The sequence below is a fragment of the Acomys russatus genome, chromosome 17, assembly GCF_903995435.1.
Source record: "Acomys russatus chromosome 17, mAcoRus1.1, whole genome shotgun sequence".
Taxonomy (NCBI): Eukaryota; Metazoa; Chordata; class Mammalia; order Rodentia; family Muridae; genus Acomys; species Acomys russatus.
The window spans coordinates 2,744,239-2,760,658 of record NC_067153.1 but is presented as its reverse complement, the minus strand read 5'-3'; the positions used below and the strand labels follow the sequence as shown (position 1 = coordinate 2,760,658).

The window sequence follows — 16,420 nt, the reverse complement described above, 5'->3', positions numbered from 1 at the left end:
AGGTGAGGAGCGCTCTCCCTTTCTGAGTACTAGAGTAGGGGCAAAGAGGGAGGGAGAGTCGGGGGTAGGACCAGGAGAATACGAGGGAGGAGGCTATAATCAGGATGTAAAATGAATAAATTAAAAAATAAAGAAATTAAAAATGAAATATGTATGATATTGTCAACTAAACATTTGCCAAACAAATAAACCCACAAATAAACACTAAGTGTCTACTATTTCCAAGAGTATTTGCCTTCAAGGACTTAAAAAGATGTACATGGTTCACATATTTTAAAATTTGGTTGTTTACCTATATATTTATGGGCCTTCAAAATTATCAGCCTTCTATGTGTGCTACAACAGAATAAATACTCAAAATTAAAACCAAATTTATTTCTTGTTTTATGTCATTAATGTGTTTCTTATTTGGAGTCTCTATTGATGATAAAACAGCATGGTCAAAAGCAAGTGGGAGAGGAAGGAGTTATTTCAACTTACATATTCCAGTCACAGAGAGAATTTAGGGCTGGAACTCAAGGCAGAAACCTGGAGGCAGGAGCTGATGCAGAGCCCATGGAGGAGTGCTGTTTACTGGCTTGCTCAGCCTGCTTTCTTACTGCTCCTTTGTTGGCGAGCTGTGCCCTCCCCCGACAATGACCAATCAAGAGAATGTATCACAGACTAGCCTACAGGCCAACATGGGGGGCATTTTCTCAACTGAAGTTCATCTTCCCAAATGACTCTGGCTTGTATCAAGATGACATGAAACCAGTCAGCACAGTGTGTCATGGAAATACTTTGTATATGGAATCTAAATATACCCAAGTTTAAATTTCAAATAAAATTAAAACAAAAATCTCAAAGGGGAAACCTTGATCATCGTCCATACTTTCCCCATTCAGATTTGATTGGGGGCGGGGATGGTTGTTAAATTCCTAGAGTTGAATTTCAGATTTGGCCCTGCTAAGAAGACACCACACAATAGCTGGAACTTACTCAGTGCCTGTGGCAGGGAGATAACCTCTGTACAAAACTGTTAGTGTTAAGTGTTATAAAACACACTTTCATAATTAATGTAACTATTCACCTGCCTGTCCTGAAGTGTCTGTTCCTACTTGATCCTGAAGATAAATCATGGAGTTCACTAACTAGACATTAAGAAATGTTATTATTTCATCATTGGCCACAACCCAGGTGAAATTCCCCAGGAGAGAATTCAATTGCTCTAGCTTAACTGGCTTACAGTGTTTTTCTTGGGATAGCCTGACAGTCTCATCAAAATGAGAAAACAAACATAGTTCTCTATATAATGGGTGAGTACTACTAGAGGGATCAGAGACTTGGGAAAAAACCCAAACCCTGAGATGTTTTGGACACAAAACTGAACCTCTCAATATATATAAGCAAAACAGCTGAGTTAAGCAAAGCAATAAAAATGCTCTCCTTTCTCAGAGTTTCAGGCCAGAGCATTTCTATTTTTGTAAGTTTATCCATTGTTAATTATGCGCTTTCATAATAAAAGTGCAGCTTTCTAAATTGTAAGATCACTGCTGATGATGCTGGTCCGCATGGTTTTCAGATAAAGAAAAATGTCAAAGAGCAAATGAGCCTAATATAATCTGTTAAAGGGTCTTCAAGCCAAAAAATGCCTAAGCCAAATTGTACTATTACAAAATAACAGTATAAGGATGTAAGAATGCCATATTTTGCCACTGAAAAAAAAAAGAGGATATACCAAATATTGTTAGTGCCTTTATACTTCATAAGTTTTTCTATCCTAAGTATGAAATAACATGGTCTTAACAAATATTAACTTTGGCACCAAACTCAACTTTCCATAATCTCTGTTCCCAAATACAGTTATTTCTTCAAAGTTTTACTAAAGAATAATCTATTGGTGATTTTAAAGTTATAATTCTCAGTTTCATCTGATAAATTCATCTCATGAGTTCAGAGTATTCTATTTTACATTTCATTCAATAAAACACCTTAGAAGATAAATGGAAAATGCTGTCTTTGCAAACAATAATTTAACTCAAATTTTCATCACTTAGTCAAAATATAAATATAATTTTTAAAGTAACTTTTAAAATATTTATTTATTTATGTGAGTGTATTAGTTGCACGCATGAGAGAAGAGGGCATCAGATCCTATTATAGATTGTCATGAGCCACCATGTGGTTGCTGGGAATTGAACTCAGGACCTCTGGAAGAACAGACAGTCCTCCTAACCTCTGAGCCATCTCTCCAGCCCTATAAATATAATTTTATCTCTAAGACTTACGTGACACATTAAATCTGGAAGTGTTAAGTAGGTTTTACACAGGACCAGAACTAGGGTACAGCAAGTAAAATCCCAAGGTCAGAAGCAGGATAGCTTATACAAAGAAATAATCATATGCAAATTAATAGCTAATATGCTTAGTGAAAATAAGAAACCATAAAATACATGGTACATTGCAAAGGGTGAGGGTGATAAACTATATTATGTGATTATGTGTATTTGTCTATTTTCACATAAAACAAAGGAAGAAACAAGGCCTACCATTATCTCTATTTATGGATAACTGACAGTGAGAGGAGTAAATAAGCTAATAAGGACATTGAGTTATTAAGCAACAACAGATACAATTACTACAAGAATAGTAAAACTGGAAATAACCTCATATGGTAATGGTATGTGTCATAGCATAGGTAAGTAATATAAAACCTAGAGCTAACATTCAAACTTGGAAATGCAACACTTCCTGGACTTCCCCTCCCACTTAGCTAATAGATTTCTCTCAGGAACATTTCCTCTTCTCCAGAGTGTCAGTTCCTTCAGTTTCCAAGTTTTCCTGAATTTCCTGCATCTCCCATTCTCCTTCTTGTAAGTAGCCATCGGAAGACTCCCCAAATCAAATTTCTACTATACGGCTGTTCTTTGAGTCGACAAGAACAGTAGCATATCTGACAACAATGTCAAATATACACAAATATTTTCTTTCAGTCCTGAAAAGGTGCACTCTACTCTTTAAATAACATCACCCAGATCAAGATGGAGTCAACTTGACTGGTGTTCTGAAATCATAGGGTTGTTTGTTTGTTTCTATATTTTGTTCATTTATTTGCTTGGTTTGGGCAGTAAAGATAAATCTGACTATGTTAATTTATCCTGGATATAATATAGAACACTATTTGTTTACTTGGTAAATTATAGATATAAAAACTTGGGATACTATTCAGAACCCAATTAAGAAATATAGAGGGAATATTTGAAAATATAAACAAAATACAATAAATGTTTTTCTAAAGCTGGCATCTAACTTTATATCTTAATACTATTATTCTTGCCCCATTATTGAACTTTTAAAAATGGTATCAAGAAAGGTTGTTCAATTCCCTGTAGACTGGATAAGTAGGAAGGATTTTAATATAATTTTAGAAGTAGTAATTTTAGTATAATTATTAATATGAAACAGCACTTAGGGGCATGGTCTACTTTACTTGGTTGCTACTGTTAACTATTGCATTATAGACCACAGAACAGTGCTAACTAGTTCTTATATTAATTCATTTGGGTCACTATAATATGTGACCCACATAATATGTATGGATATAAAATGTTGAAGGCTTGGTCCCACAGATGGTGGGGTAACCCATTGTGAGACCATAGCTGAATTAGTTAGAAGGCAGAGCCTATTTGGGAAAGTGAGCAGGATGTGCCTCTGGCGTGTGTGGCCCCTGGCCCCTTCTCTCTGCTTTCCAGGTGCAATTAGCCGAGCAGCTCTGCTCTGCCATACCCTGCTGTCCTACTGCAGTACTCAGTAAAGGCCAGCCAACCATACCTTTTCATTCTAAGGAGCAGAAACTAAAACTTCTGAGACAGTGAATAAAAATGTTCTTCCTTTCTCAGACACTCTGTCAAAGTTACAGAACACTAAGTAGATCGGCCTCCAAATTTATCAAAACAAGGCAATGAATATCTGCAGTGCTTATCCTGACCCACTCACGCGCCTTTCTGCATCATAGGATCTTCTAAAGGATCACTCTGACAGGAGCTCCACATAAGATGCTTCATATCAGGTCACTGTGTGTGCATGTGCACATGTACATTATGTAACTCTTATTCTAGGCTTCTGTTAATATTTTACTAGAGAAATAACAGTAATACAGAACAAAAGAGGACATGCACTTCACGGACAAGATGTTCACAAGAGTCAAAAGAAAGTACTTTTATATAACACAAGGTGTAAATAAAAATCCAAAAAGGTTATTACTATAAAACTCTATTATATGTAAAATTTTAAGAAAAGTATGTCTTTCCTATTTAATAATGCCAAACCTGCTGAAACAAAAATGTCAAGTGAAAAATGCTGTAGACTGAACAAATAGATAGTTATATACATTAAAAAGTAAAAGTAAATTAGAATAAAATTTAATATCCATAAGGATAGTTAATTTTACATTTAATTTATAATTGAGAAAAACACTTTAGCAGATTTTATATACTAACTTGATAGTTCCAATATAATATTTTTCTCTCCATTCTGGGAAAGAATGATTCAGAAATTAAGTTTTAAAATATTTTGGATATTTAAAAAAACATTTATTTAGAATAGGTGTGTTATTTCAAATTTAAAGAAATATTTAAGAATACATACATTTTTCTAAACCATATAGTTTTTACATAATTTTGATTTTAGAAAGTAAACTGTATCAACAAATGTGAGATGAACTGTGGGAATACTGTCTGTAATAAGCAAAGTGCGCCAGTGTACACAAGACTAACTATGGAAACGTGGCCAGTAACAAACAGTACACCAAAGGACATAGGACAGACCACAGGAATGATGCCAGAAAAATTATGCCATTATTCCACACACTAACATTTTCATAACATTATGGGAAGGAGAGCCATGATTTCTCCAATACTTAAATTTACCTGTAGAGTGAGACTCTTCACTGCATTCCATAATATTCCAATAAATTCTTTCATTCGTTCTTCAGGACTCCTGCATCCTTCCTGAGAGTGCAGCATGGCCTTCAGGGGAACTGACAGTGGCCGGGACTCTAAGTTTAAGAAAAGCTAGTTAGCAAAACACACACATCGTAATCTCACAAAGCGATACTGAAAGCATGTCTAAGGTGGTCTCTTTCTCTGCTGATAATTACTGTGTGTGTATGAGGCTAGAAGTGGCGCCATCAGTCACGTCACAGATGACCTGGAGCACAGCTTCTGGAGGGATGGAATGTGCTCTTTACTGATCTCTTGGGAGGCACACAGGAACGAACACCCACTCAGGTGTAACCCCAGTGACTACTCAGCACAAAAATAGCAAGCCAAAAAAACTGCAAAAAAAGGTCCCATCATAAAGTGATAGAAAATGGGTCTTCCCATAAATAAAGCTTTCTAGTGACATTGCCTTAGTCATAGAATTTCTCAATTAAAAATATTTTACAATGATAAAAATTAATCAATATATACAAAAGGCTTATGTTATAATAAAAGAAAATCGATATTGCACTGTTAATAAAAATATAGTTCACAGAGAAGAACTATGGGATTTCAAATTTTTATAAGATTTAAAGACTAAGTTTAATCTATTTCTATTGTTAATAATTTCTAACAATATGCAAAGTATGCATTTTTAAGGAGATTACACTGCATTACACTGCATATGTTAATACAAATTGGTGATTTATATGCAAAAAAATGGAAGATGGGGAAGATAAAAGAAGAAAAAGTGATAGACAGAAAATGCTGAACAGTTACTACCTTCAATAAAAAGGATGATCCAACAACTTGAAAAATGAGGAATAGTTGAAGGCACTGACAAAAGCACATTTTGGTATCTTTTAAAGTGGAACCAAACTAAAATTTAGTGATATAGTCCACAGGTACATTAAAAAGTGTGTAAGTTTAGTGAGAACTCACCTACTAAATGCATAAAACTTACTGGAAACTAAAAAGCAAACCATGGCATAAATTACCTTTAATAGGGGAGTAAATGGCAAGATGATAAGTAAACAGAATACTGTATTTCTTCTTATTTTTTAAATTGTATTTATACTTAGAAGCATTCAGAATGTCAATTTATTTTTGCAATTACAGACTGGTATTCAGTTAACAGAACAACAATTATCTTTGTATAAGCTGCATCACAGACAACTGAAGATGGGGGAAAAAAACAAAAAACAAAAAACAAACAAGAAGAAGAAGAAGAAGAAGAAGAAGAAGAAGAAGAAGAAGAAGAAGAAGAAGAAGAAGAAATAAACTCCTATTGTCCACATGTATAACTAATTTGTGCTGTGCACCAACAAGAACGTGCTTTAAATTTCCATACCAATTTACAACACCTAGACTGTACCAGGCAAGGTCAAAGCTCACTGACAATACCACCAGGACATGGCTAGCTAAAGACCCACTCAGCAGTGTGTTAAGTATACAAAAAAAAAAAAAAAAAAAAAAGACACTGTACGGTTTAAAAACAAATTTTAGACCCCCTAACATTTCAATTTTTTTTTTTTCTTTAAAAGGAGTGAGATGTGTACAGGGAGGTTAAATGCTTTATAAACAAGAAAAAAAAAAAAAACTGCGCTAGAAGCAACTAAGTCACCATCACCCTCTTTATCTTTGTCTCCCTCCTCTTCCTCCTCTCCCTCATTCTCTTCCTTTTCCTTCTTTATCTTGCTCTTTTGAGCCTTGAGCATGCCCTTTTCACTGCATTGGGCTTTCCTTCAGCTCTGTGGGCAGCTGTATCTTTTTGTGCTTCTCCTTCAGCGTGGCTGCTTGTCATCCACAGCCGCGTTGTTCCACATCTCTCCTAGCTTCTTTGCAGCGCCCCCAGTGGATAAGCTGGGGTGTTCTCCCTTGATTTGGGGGTGGTACTCAGAACAGAACAAGAAGGCAGAAGAAGGCCTCTGAGGTGCTTTGGGCTCCTTGAACTTCTTTTTCTCTCCACTTTGGGGGGAATGTAGGTTTTCATTTCTTTTTCATAACGAGCCCTGTCAGCCTTCGCCATGTCTTCAAATTTCCCCTTTTCTTTAGCAGACATTATCTTCCACCTCTCTGAGCACTTCTTGGAGAACTCTGAGAAGTTGACAGAAGCATCCAGGTGCTTCTGCTTCTACTCCTCCAGGCAGATTTGCACAAAGAATGCACATGAAGATATTTTGCCTCTCAGCTTCTTAGAACCTCTTTTGTCCATTTTAGTTGATTTTCGTCCATGGGACCCAGCGTCGCCCACTGCCAGTCCTGCTGTTGCCATCCCAGGCACTGTCTCTGTGGAGCTCCATGACTGCAGTGGCTGTGAGAGCAGGAGCCAGATTCAGCCTCCTCACTCTCTCCACTCTGTAACATTCTGAATATTGTATTTCTTTTTTTTTTTTAATTTTTCATTAATTTATTCTTGTTACATCTGAATGGTTATCCCATCCCTTGTATCCTCCCATTCTTCCCTCCCTCCCATTTTCCCATTATTCCCCTCCCCTATGACTGTTCCTGAGGGAGATTACCTCCCCCTGTATATGCTCATAGGGTATCAAGTCTCTTCTTGGTAACCTGCTGTCCTTCCTCTGAGTGCCACCAGGTCTCCCCCTCCAGGGAACATGGTCAAATATGAGGCACCAGAGTACGTGTGAAAGTCATACCCCACTCTCCACTCAACTGTGGAGAATGTTCTGCCCATTGGCTAGATCTGGGTAGGGGTTTAAAGTTTACCGCCTGTGTTGTCCTTGGCTGGCGCCTTAGTTTGAGCGGGACCCCTGGGCCCAAATCTGCCTATCATAATGTTCTACTTGTAGGTTTCTAGGACCCTCTGGATCTTTCTACTTTGCTATTCTCCCATGCTTCTCTCATCACTTACCAGGAAACTGGGACAGAGGAGAGGACATCCTATTGAATATTGTATTTCTAATGTGTGTATTTGGATATAACTTGCTTTTTAAAAAATACATAATTAACTTTATACTCATTGGGACCTCTTTGCCCAAGAAAATGTTAACTTATTATGCTTACTTTAAATTCCAATCACTTTAATTAAATTCTTTGACATATGAATACAAAAGACTTTCACAAAGGTTTAAACTATTGAAAAATATTACTGCTATGTAATAACTATTTGAAATAAATCCATTTAAAGCATGGTAATATGTGCACTGCTGCCTGACAGTGAAATGGAAACTACTTCCCAAACAACTGCACGCTTATTGTAAGTTCTGTGTTCTCTGACATAATGATCAAATGAGGAGGCAAGTGTGGGGGAGTGATGGAGGAACAGTACCCATGTATGAAGTTCTCAAATAAAAAAAATTTTAAAAAAAAAATCACACATCCCTTAAAATCAGCCTATGGCTTAAGCTTATGCAAGTAAGAAAAATATAATTAACATTCATCATTAAATAACAACTGGCTATTAGAAATACAAATGTTCATTATTTTGCTTATACTATTTTCAATCTACCATATTTTCTAAAAGTTATCAGTGCACCTTTGTGACTGTTGCTCTGTGAGGAAGTAAGATAAAAAGTTCTACAATTCAGCATTGTTTTATGGTCAGGATAAATATTCCGTGTAAACCTCTGCTGTTCCAGAACCCCATTCATTACTGAAACCTTTACAGCACTTACTACTCAAACAAACAATCAACCATTATGCCCATTAACAGCCCAGAAGGAATGGACTATTACCCAGATACATCAAGACTGCCAGGGGAGGCCACCAGTCAACGGAGGTTAATGAACTTATCACAAGTCACCTAGATACAAGGTGGAAACAAAGCCACAGTGCCCTAAACACTAAGCCCTGGGGGTCCATCCATTCAAGGATGATGTTCACTTTCTGTTATTCAAATGATGCACTATGACGTCTTAATTAATCAGCTGCACAGAGAATGCATCATTTCTATCATTTTATCATTTCTAATATCAGTATTAGGGATGTACTAACATTTTAATTTATTTATGTGCTATAGAAAAAGTAGTGCAAAACAATTAACTTACTGGGTCAGCTATACCCCTTAGGATATAATTAGGAAAAATGATTTATTTATGCTAAATGTCAGCATCTAGACCCATCAAAAAAGCTAATAATACTTAGATCTCATATCAAAATACTATTCATTTAAAATGTCATAATGTGTATAAACCAACCTCTGAAAGCATTAAGTTTAACTATTCAATAATATATACAGAAAAAAAAACTTCAAGGTTACCATGTCTGAAATTCATTTGTAGACCTTTTCTACCAAAAATCAAATTATTAGTTCTATCTTAAATGTCATTTCTCTAAGAAATGGTCACTGATTTCCTTGAGGAATTCAGATATAGTAGTAGAAAACATAGAATTCTTCATGGTACAATAGTAACCATTTGAACATTTGTCTATGTACAGTGACAGCTGAGCATGGCAATATAGTACAACAATAAATGGCAGTAGTTAAATATTAAAGACAAATCTGGATTGTGTCCTTAACTGTTCTTATATTCCAGTATAAAATAGTCGTTATGTACACATTACCTGAAGTTAGATCAATATGAAAAAAAAAAAGTGATGCCAGAGTAAAAATGTTAGGCAGGGGGTAGGGAGAGCACTCAGCTGGCAGGGTGCTCCCTGTGCAGTCATGCAGGTCTGAGTTAGATTCCCAGAGTTGACGGTAAGCCAGGCATGGTAGTATAAGTTTGCAATGCCACCTGGAGAGCAGAGGTAGTGATTCCTGAGTCTCACTGGCCAGCCTAGCCTAACTGGGAAATTCCAGAACAGTTAGAGGCCATGTTTCAAATAGGTTTTTTTTAATTTAAATAATTTCTTCAGATTACATCTTAATTGTTATCCCTACATTTTTATCTTCCCATTCCCCCCTCCCTCCCCTAGACCTGTGACAAGAGGGGAGCAACTCCACCACTATATGATTATGGCCTGACAGGTCTCATCCAGATAGCCTGCCTACCCTTCCTCTGAGTGCCACCAGGCCTCCCCACCAAGGGGAAGTGGTCAAATAGGGGGCAGCATAGTTCATGTCAAACTTTCCACACAGCTGTGGAGAATGTGCTGTCCATTGAGTAGACCTAAATAGGGGGTCAAGGTTTACGGCATGAATTGTCCTTGGCTGATATACTTTGAGCAGAACCCCTGGGTCCAGATCTGCCAGCCTTGATAGACTGCTTGGAGGTTCCAGGAGCCTCTGGGTCCTTCCTTTTCTCCATTCTCCCATTCCTCTCTCACCTGGAGATCCAATAGGAAGTCCCAGTATCTGTCCCATTGCCCTGCTAGATGAAGACTCTCAGAGGACATCCATGTTGGCCTAGCGCCCATTTATAAGTGAGTATATACCATGTGTGTCTTTCTGGGTCTGGGTTAACTCACTCAGGATGATCATTTCTAGTTCCATCCATTTGCCTGCAAATTTCAGGATTTCCTTGTTTGTAATAGCTGAGTAGTATTCCATAGTGTAAAGGTACCACAGTTTCTTTATCCACTCTTCCACTGAGGGACATCTAGGTTGTTTCTAGATTCTGGCTACTATGAGTAAGGCTGCTATAAACACAGTTGAGCAAATGTCTTTGTTGTGTGGTGGAGCATCTTTAGGGTACATGCCAAGGAGTGGAATAGCTAGGTCTTCAGGAAGCCTTATTTCCAGTTCTGAGAAAGTGCCAGATGGATTTTCAAAGTGGTTGTACAGGTTTGCACTCCCACCAGCAATGGAGGAGTGTTCCTCTTTCTCCACATCCTCGCCAGCATGTGCTGTCACATGAGTTTTTGATCTTAGCCATTCTGATGGGTGTAAGATGGAATCTCAGAGTCATTTTGATTTGCATTTCTCTGATGACTAAGGACGTTGAGCATTTCTTTCAGTGTTTCTCAGCCATTCAATATTCCTCTGTTGAGAATTCTCTGTTTAGCTCTGTGCTCCATTTCTTAATTGAGTTATTTGGTTTTGTGGTGTTTAATTTCTTGAGCTCTTTGTATGTTTTGGATATTAGCCCTTTGTCAGATGTAGGGTCGGTGAAAATCTTTTCCCAGTCTGTAGGCTGTCGCTTTGTTCTGTTGACAGTGTCTTCTGCCTTACAGAAGCTTCTCAGCTTCATGAGGTCCCATTTATTAATTGTTGACCTTAGAGCCTGGGCTGTTGGTGTTCTTTTCAGGAAGTTGTCTTCTGTGCCAATGAGCTCAAGGTTCTTTCCCACTATTTCTTCTAACAGAATTAGGGTCTCTGGTTTTGTGTTGAGGTCTTTAATCCACTTGGCCTTGAGTTTTGTACATAGTGATAAATATGAATCTACTTGCATTTTTCTACATGTAGACATTTTGTTAGACCAACACTATTTGTTGAAGATGTTATCCTTTTTTCATTGAGTAGATTTGGCTTCCGTGTCAAAAGTCAAGTGTCCATAGGTGTGTTGATTTATTTCTGGGTCTTCAATTCGATTCCATTGATGAACTAGCCTATTGCTATCCCGCTACCATGTTGTTTTAATTACTGTTGCTCTATAGTATAGCTTGAGATCAGGGATGGAGATTCCTCCAGAGGATATTTTATTGTACAGGATTATTTTAGCTTTTCTGGGTTTTTTGTTTTTCCATATGAAGGTGAGAATTGATCTTTTAATGCCTTTAAAAAATTCTTTAGGTATTTTGATAGAGATTGCATTGAATACACAAATTGCTTTCGGTAAGATGGACATTTTTACTGTGTTAATTCTCCCAATCCATGATCAAGTGAGATCTTTCCATCTTCTGATTTCCATTTCCTTCTTCAGAGATTTGAAGTTTTTTTCTTACAAATCTTTTGCTTGCTTGGTTAGAATTACACCTAAATATGATAGTGTACATAAGTAGTCCCCTAAATTCTACCAGAGAACTCCTCCAGAAGATAAGCACCTTCAGCAAAGTGGCTGGATAAAAAATTAACTCAAAAAAGTCAGTAGCCCTCTTATATACAAATGACAATCGTGCTAAGAAAGAAATTAGGCAAACTACACCCTTCACGATAGCCACAAGTAATATAAAGTAGCAAGTGGGTATTTTTTAAAAAAGGATTCTCCAGGCATGGTAGCACATGCCTTTAATCCCAGCATGCAGGAGGCAGAGGCAAGCAGATTTACAGAGTGAACTCTAGGACAGCAAAGATATTTGCAGGAATCCTGTCTTGACAAACAAGCAAACAGGACTCAAAGTTGGGTAGGTGGGAAAAGAGGTCTGGGAAGTCATTGAGGAGCTGAAGACTATGCTTAACATACACTGTACAAACTCCCCAACATGTAAGACAACATAAAGGCAGAAATGGTAGAAGTCTATTATAACCTCAAAAGAGTAAGAATTATTTTTTAAAACTTCAAATGTACAGAACAACAACAAAAATAAAGGTAGCCAACTCATGAAGAATGACACCCAAGGCAGGCATATGCCCCTCCCCCAAAAAGCACTCAAACACATGCTTCCATTCACATATAGACATACCAAAAATATTTAGGCCACAGAATTATATGATAATTTTTTTGCCACTAAACTTCAACCTGTTATCATAACAAAACACTCCTTTGTCATGTTCAAACTGAACTGGAAATCTGTTATCCATTAGTTATTTTGAGGGGTTGCAAAATGGTTTCAGTTGAAAATGGATAACTCTAAATATCCCTTCAATATGGAAAAACAATGGAGAAAATAATAACATTCAATATCAAATGGTTTATTTGTTCTTGATATTAGAGATTCCTATAATGCCACAGTTATATCATTACCTCAAAGACTTAAAAAGCATTCGGTCAGCTGAAATAACTCAGTTCCCATAGTAAATACTTCTCAATCTTAAGCCTTGCCTGGTCTAAGTTATACCACCTATCAAATGAAGTTCATAGAGTGGGAGGTGCCATCACTAAAGTAGGTCAGAGGTGGGATTGAGGCAGGACAAGAGAATGACTTCCAATAACAAGACAATCTAATCATCTAGCAATTTCCTTTAAAGATGCACTTCTAACTATTCACTCTATGTATATGACCTTCATTCATCACAGGTGTGATGTCAAGATAGGATTTATCTCACTGAAAGGACATATGTGTTCCCTTTATTTATATACAGCACTTAGTAAATAATGTGTATCATTATTGAAATCTCTCTATTAGCGTATTTGGTATTATTTTTAAAATAATGTACCTCTGTGTAAGGCACCTATTCATAGCTTATGTTGTCTTCCTGCATACCTGAATATTGAGCACAGAACCTTTTATACACACTTGACAGGCATCTTAGTACACTCATTTCTATTTCATATCTTAAGTAATAGAGAAGAAATGAGCCCATGTTCATTTCTCACTTATGCTATTGAGAAATCACTGACACATTTACTACAAAGAAAACATCAGGCTTTAACACAGTTCCAACATCTAAAGAAAACTGAACAGATAAAAATCAAAAGCCTCTAGAACAGTGGTCCTTGCCTTCCCTGTTACAGAACCTCACTCTGTGCTGACCCCCAACCATAAAATCATTCTCATTGCTACTTCATAGCCGCAATATGAAGTGTTGTCTCACCCCCAAAGGGATCATGACCACTGATCTAGAAAATAGTTTTACAGATTCAGCCTGCTAAACATCTTAGAGAACAAATTGTTGAAAGCAGTCATGGGCAAACAGAGAAGAAGGTCAACTAAACACACTGAAAGGGAAGTCAAGGCTTCCTAATAGAAAAGAGTAGGCTTGAGGGATGTTTTAAGTCCTAAAGCAGGAGACGCAGTTGTGTCATCACACTTTACAAAAACCTCACAGCTCAGTGATGAACACCAAGCCATTTGAAGGGCATGCTTTCTAGTTACATACCTAAGGCAAGAAACCATGCTAAACAAAGGGATTATACAGAACCTCACACCATTATTTTATTCAAAAAGTTATTACAGAAAACTAGAATAAAATGTGAATCGCCTATATGGTTAGGGTTGTCTATAGCTGACTAGTATATATACATTTTTGTTTATGTGGCATGTATGTGTGCAGGAGTGCATGCCATGGCTCATATGTGGAGGACAGAGGACAACTTCTCTCGTACCATGTGGCTCTCAAGCATAGATCAGCTTGTTCGGCAAACAAGCACTTTCATGCATTAGCCATCATCTCACCAGCCTACAAAATGCTATGTCTTTTTAAAAATTATATAGATAAGTAACATATGCAGAAAATACAGTCTATTTAAAATTGAGGTATTGGGAGAAGGAAAGCAAAGAGGATGGAAGGGGAAAAAAAAACCGTAGTCTCAAATAACACAGTTTGTTTACAAACTACTTCTGAAACAGCTACTATCATTGAGAACCCAATTCAGGAACTATAATTCTGTGGTGAGCAAAACACAGGAGCAGTCCTTGTGAAGCTCATGGGTACTAGGCAAGGCTCTTCCGCAGTAGAGTCTCAGATACTATGGACACTAACATATGTACACAAAAGTTCCCTCAGAACACAGAATAGAGGGAGCTGATTTGGCTCATTTCTTTGCTGCCTTTACCAGTTTACCACATGTGATCCAAAAATCATTCCCAGTGCTTAGGCTGCAGAGAATAATAAAACCATGAGGCAGGACAGGGATACTAGACTTTGCTAAACAAGAAGAGGAAAAATACAAAAGGGGAAAGAAAAGAGGGGGCAAGAAGGAAAGAAAGGGATTGGGGGCATGAGCATGGTCTAGAATGCAGACACATTCGGCAGAAGTAAAGACAGGCACCCTAGTCTCTGTGAGCAGCCATCAAGCTATGCTGAAATGCTACAGCATCTTTGGAGCCATTGAAATCAGTTGCTGTACGCAGTGGGGCACACCTGTAATTCCAGCACTCGGGGAGGCAGGTTGATCTCAGTGAGTTCGAGGCCAGCCTGGTGTACATAGTGAGTCTAGGGCAGCCAGACTACATAGAGAAACCTTGTCTCAAAAAACAAAAATCAAACAAACAACAACAACAACAAAGCCTCAAACCAAAATCAGTTTCCTCTGGACTCACTTCCAAAATAAAAGAGAAAACAAATAGCTCGCGTTTTCACAACTTCCTTCACAAACACCAAAGTGACAGCATGGTATGAAAAGTGAACTGAAACATGCACAGACCATTCAAAGTTTACTGGAGAGAGAAGCAAGACAAATAGTCAGGTTAGAAGGAACAGTCGTTTGCTTATAACTGAGGCTACTGGCAGGCTAGCAGGCACTGCTCTTCCACACCCTTCCACTCATCAGACTGTGAGGTTCACTCACAGGCGTGGTTGAGCATGCCTTTAACCCAACAACTCAGGATGCAGAAGCAGGCAAGTGCCTCTAAGCTCAAGGCCAGCCTAAAGTACAAAGCAAGTTTCAGGCCATATACACTGAGAGATCCTGTCTAACAAACAAAGCAAATACTCAGAATGTTACAAAAACCAGATCTGATTTTTATTTAAAACTATGAAACTAGTGTGACCATTTGATAGCTGGATGCTAAAGTTCTACTCAGTGCAAAAGTGTAGTATCTTGACTGAATGAAAAAAAAAAAAAAAAGGTGTTTGTAAAGAAAGCCTCTAGATGTCCGGAAAGGAGATTCCAGGGTCAGGGGTCTGGTCCCAACTCTATAAACTGGGTTGTAGACTCAACTGGAGTCACATAAGTAATTGTAGGGGGTAGAAAAGTGGCAACAGTAAAAGATTTTTGAATGTACAACAACTAAAAGCTAGTTAAAAACCAAGATTACCTAATCTGATGTGCCTTTGGCCTGTGTTACATGGTACACTTCTAAAGTGGAAGTTTCTGGTTTCTTTAAAAGCTCAGTGGTGTTGCGTGAATTTGGTTTTCGTTTTGGTACCATGTGTAGGGTGTGGGAATGTTTTTCCACCATTGAAAACAGACTCGTGAGATCCTTGTTAGCTGAAAACTGACTCATGAGAGGGCATGCCATGATTTCCTGGGAGCTGTCTGGTGCAAGGGGAGTGGCTTTGCCAGCTGGAAAACATCCTGATACAGTCTGGCAATGCTTTTGCATCACCGTGCTCTGCAGCGCTTCACATCGCTTCTCTAGACTTCATTCTGCAGATGAAAAGCTCCAGAGACCTTCTCACAGCACTCAGCTCCTGCCGCTGTGGCTGAGTCTTTGGAAGAGTCTTGCTGTTTCTACTAAGCCTCTCTGCTGTAGTTTGCTGGTTGCTGGTCTATAGTATCCTGATGACAAAGACTGGACTCTCCCCAAGGAACTACCTCTGTCTAAAGAAGTTCACAACCACCTTCCCTGCTAAACTTTCTTCCCTACCTAGGGACAGTGGGTTGGAAGGGAGGTAGAAGTGTTTAAGACCCCTAAATAAAGCAGGTTTTTGACAAAGCTAAGTCTACACACTTAACCGCAGTCATGGTTCTAAATATACAACATACACGTCTCTGCACTGTGTTTGCCACCACACAATACTGACACTCACTGCCTGCAACACTGCCACTCAGATCCAGTAAATCAAATGTCCATCA

General features: G+C 37.9%; 1 protein-coding gene across 1 annotated transcript in view; it reads right to left on the bottom strand.

The window, feature by feature from the left end:
* Nucleotides 1–16,420, bottom strand: part of Vps13b (vacuolar protein sorting 13 homolog B) — a 551,580-nt gene that overhangs the window by 299,892 nt on the left and 235,268 nt on the right. The window contains exon 22 of the mRNA XM_051159473.1: nucleotides 4,908–5,035. Within this exon, the coding sequence (XP_051015430.1) occupies nucleotides 4,908–5,035 (128 nt within the window). The remainder of the gene's footprint in view (nucleotides 1–4,907; nucleotides 5,036–16,420) is intronic.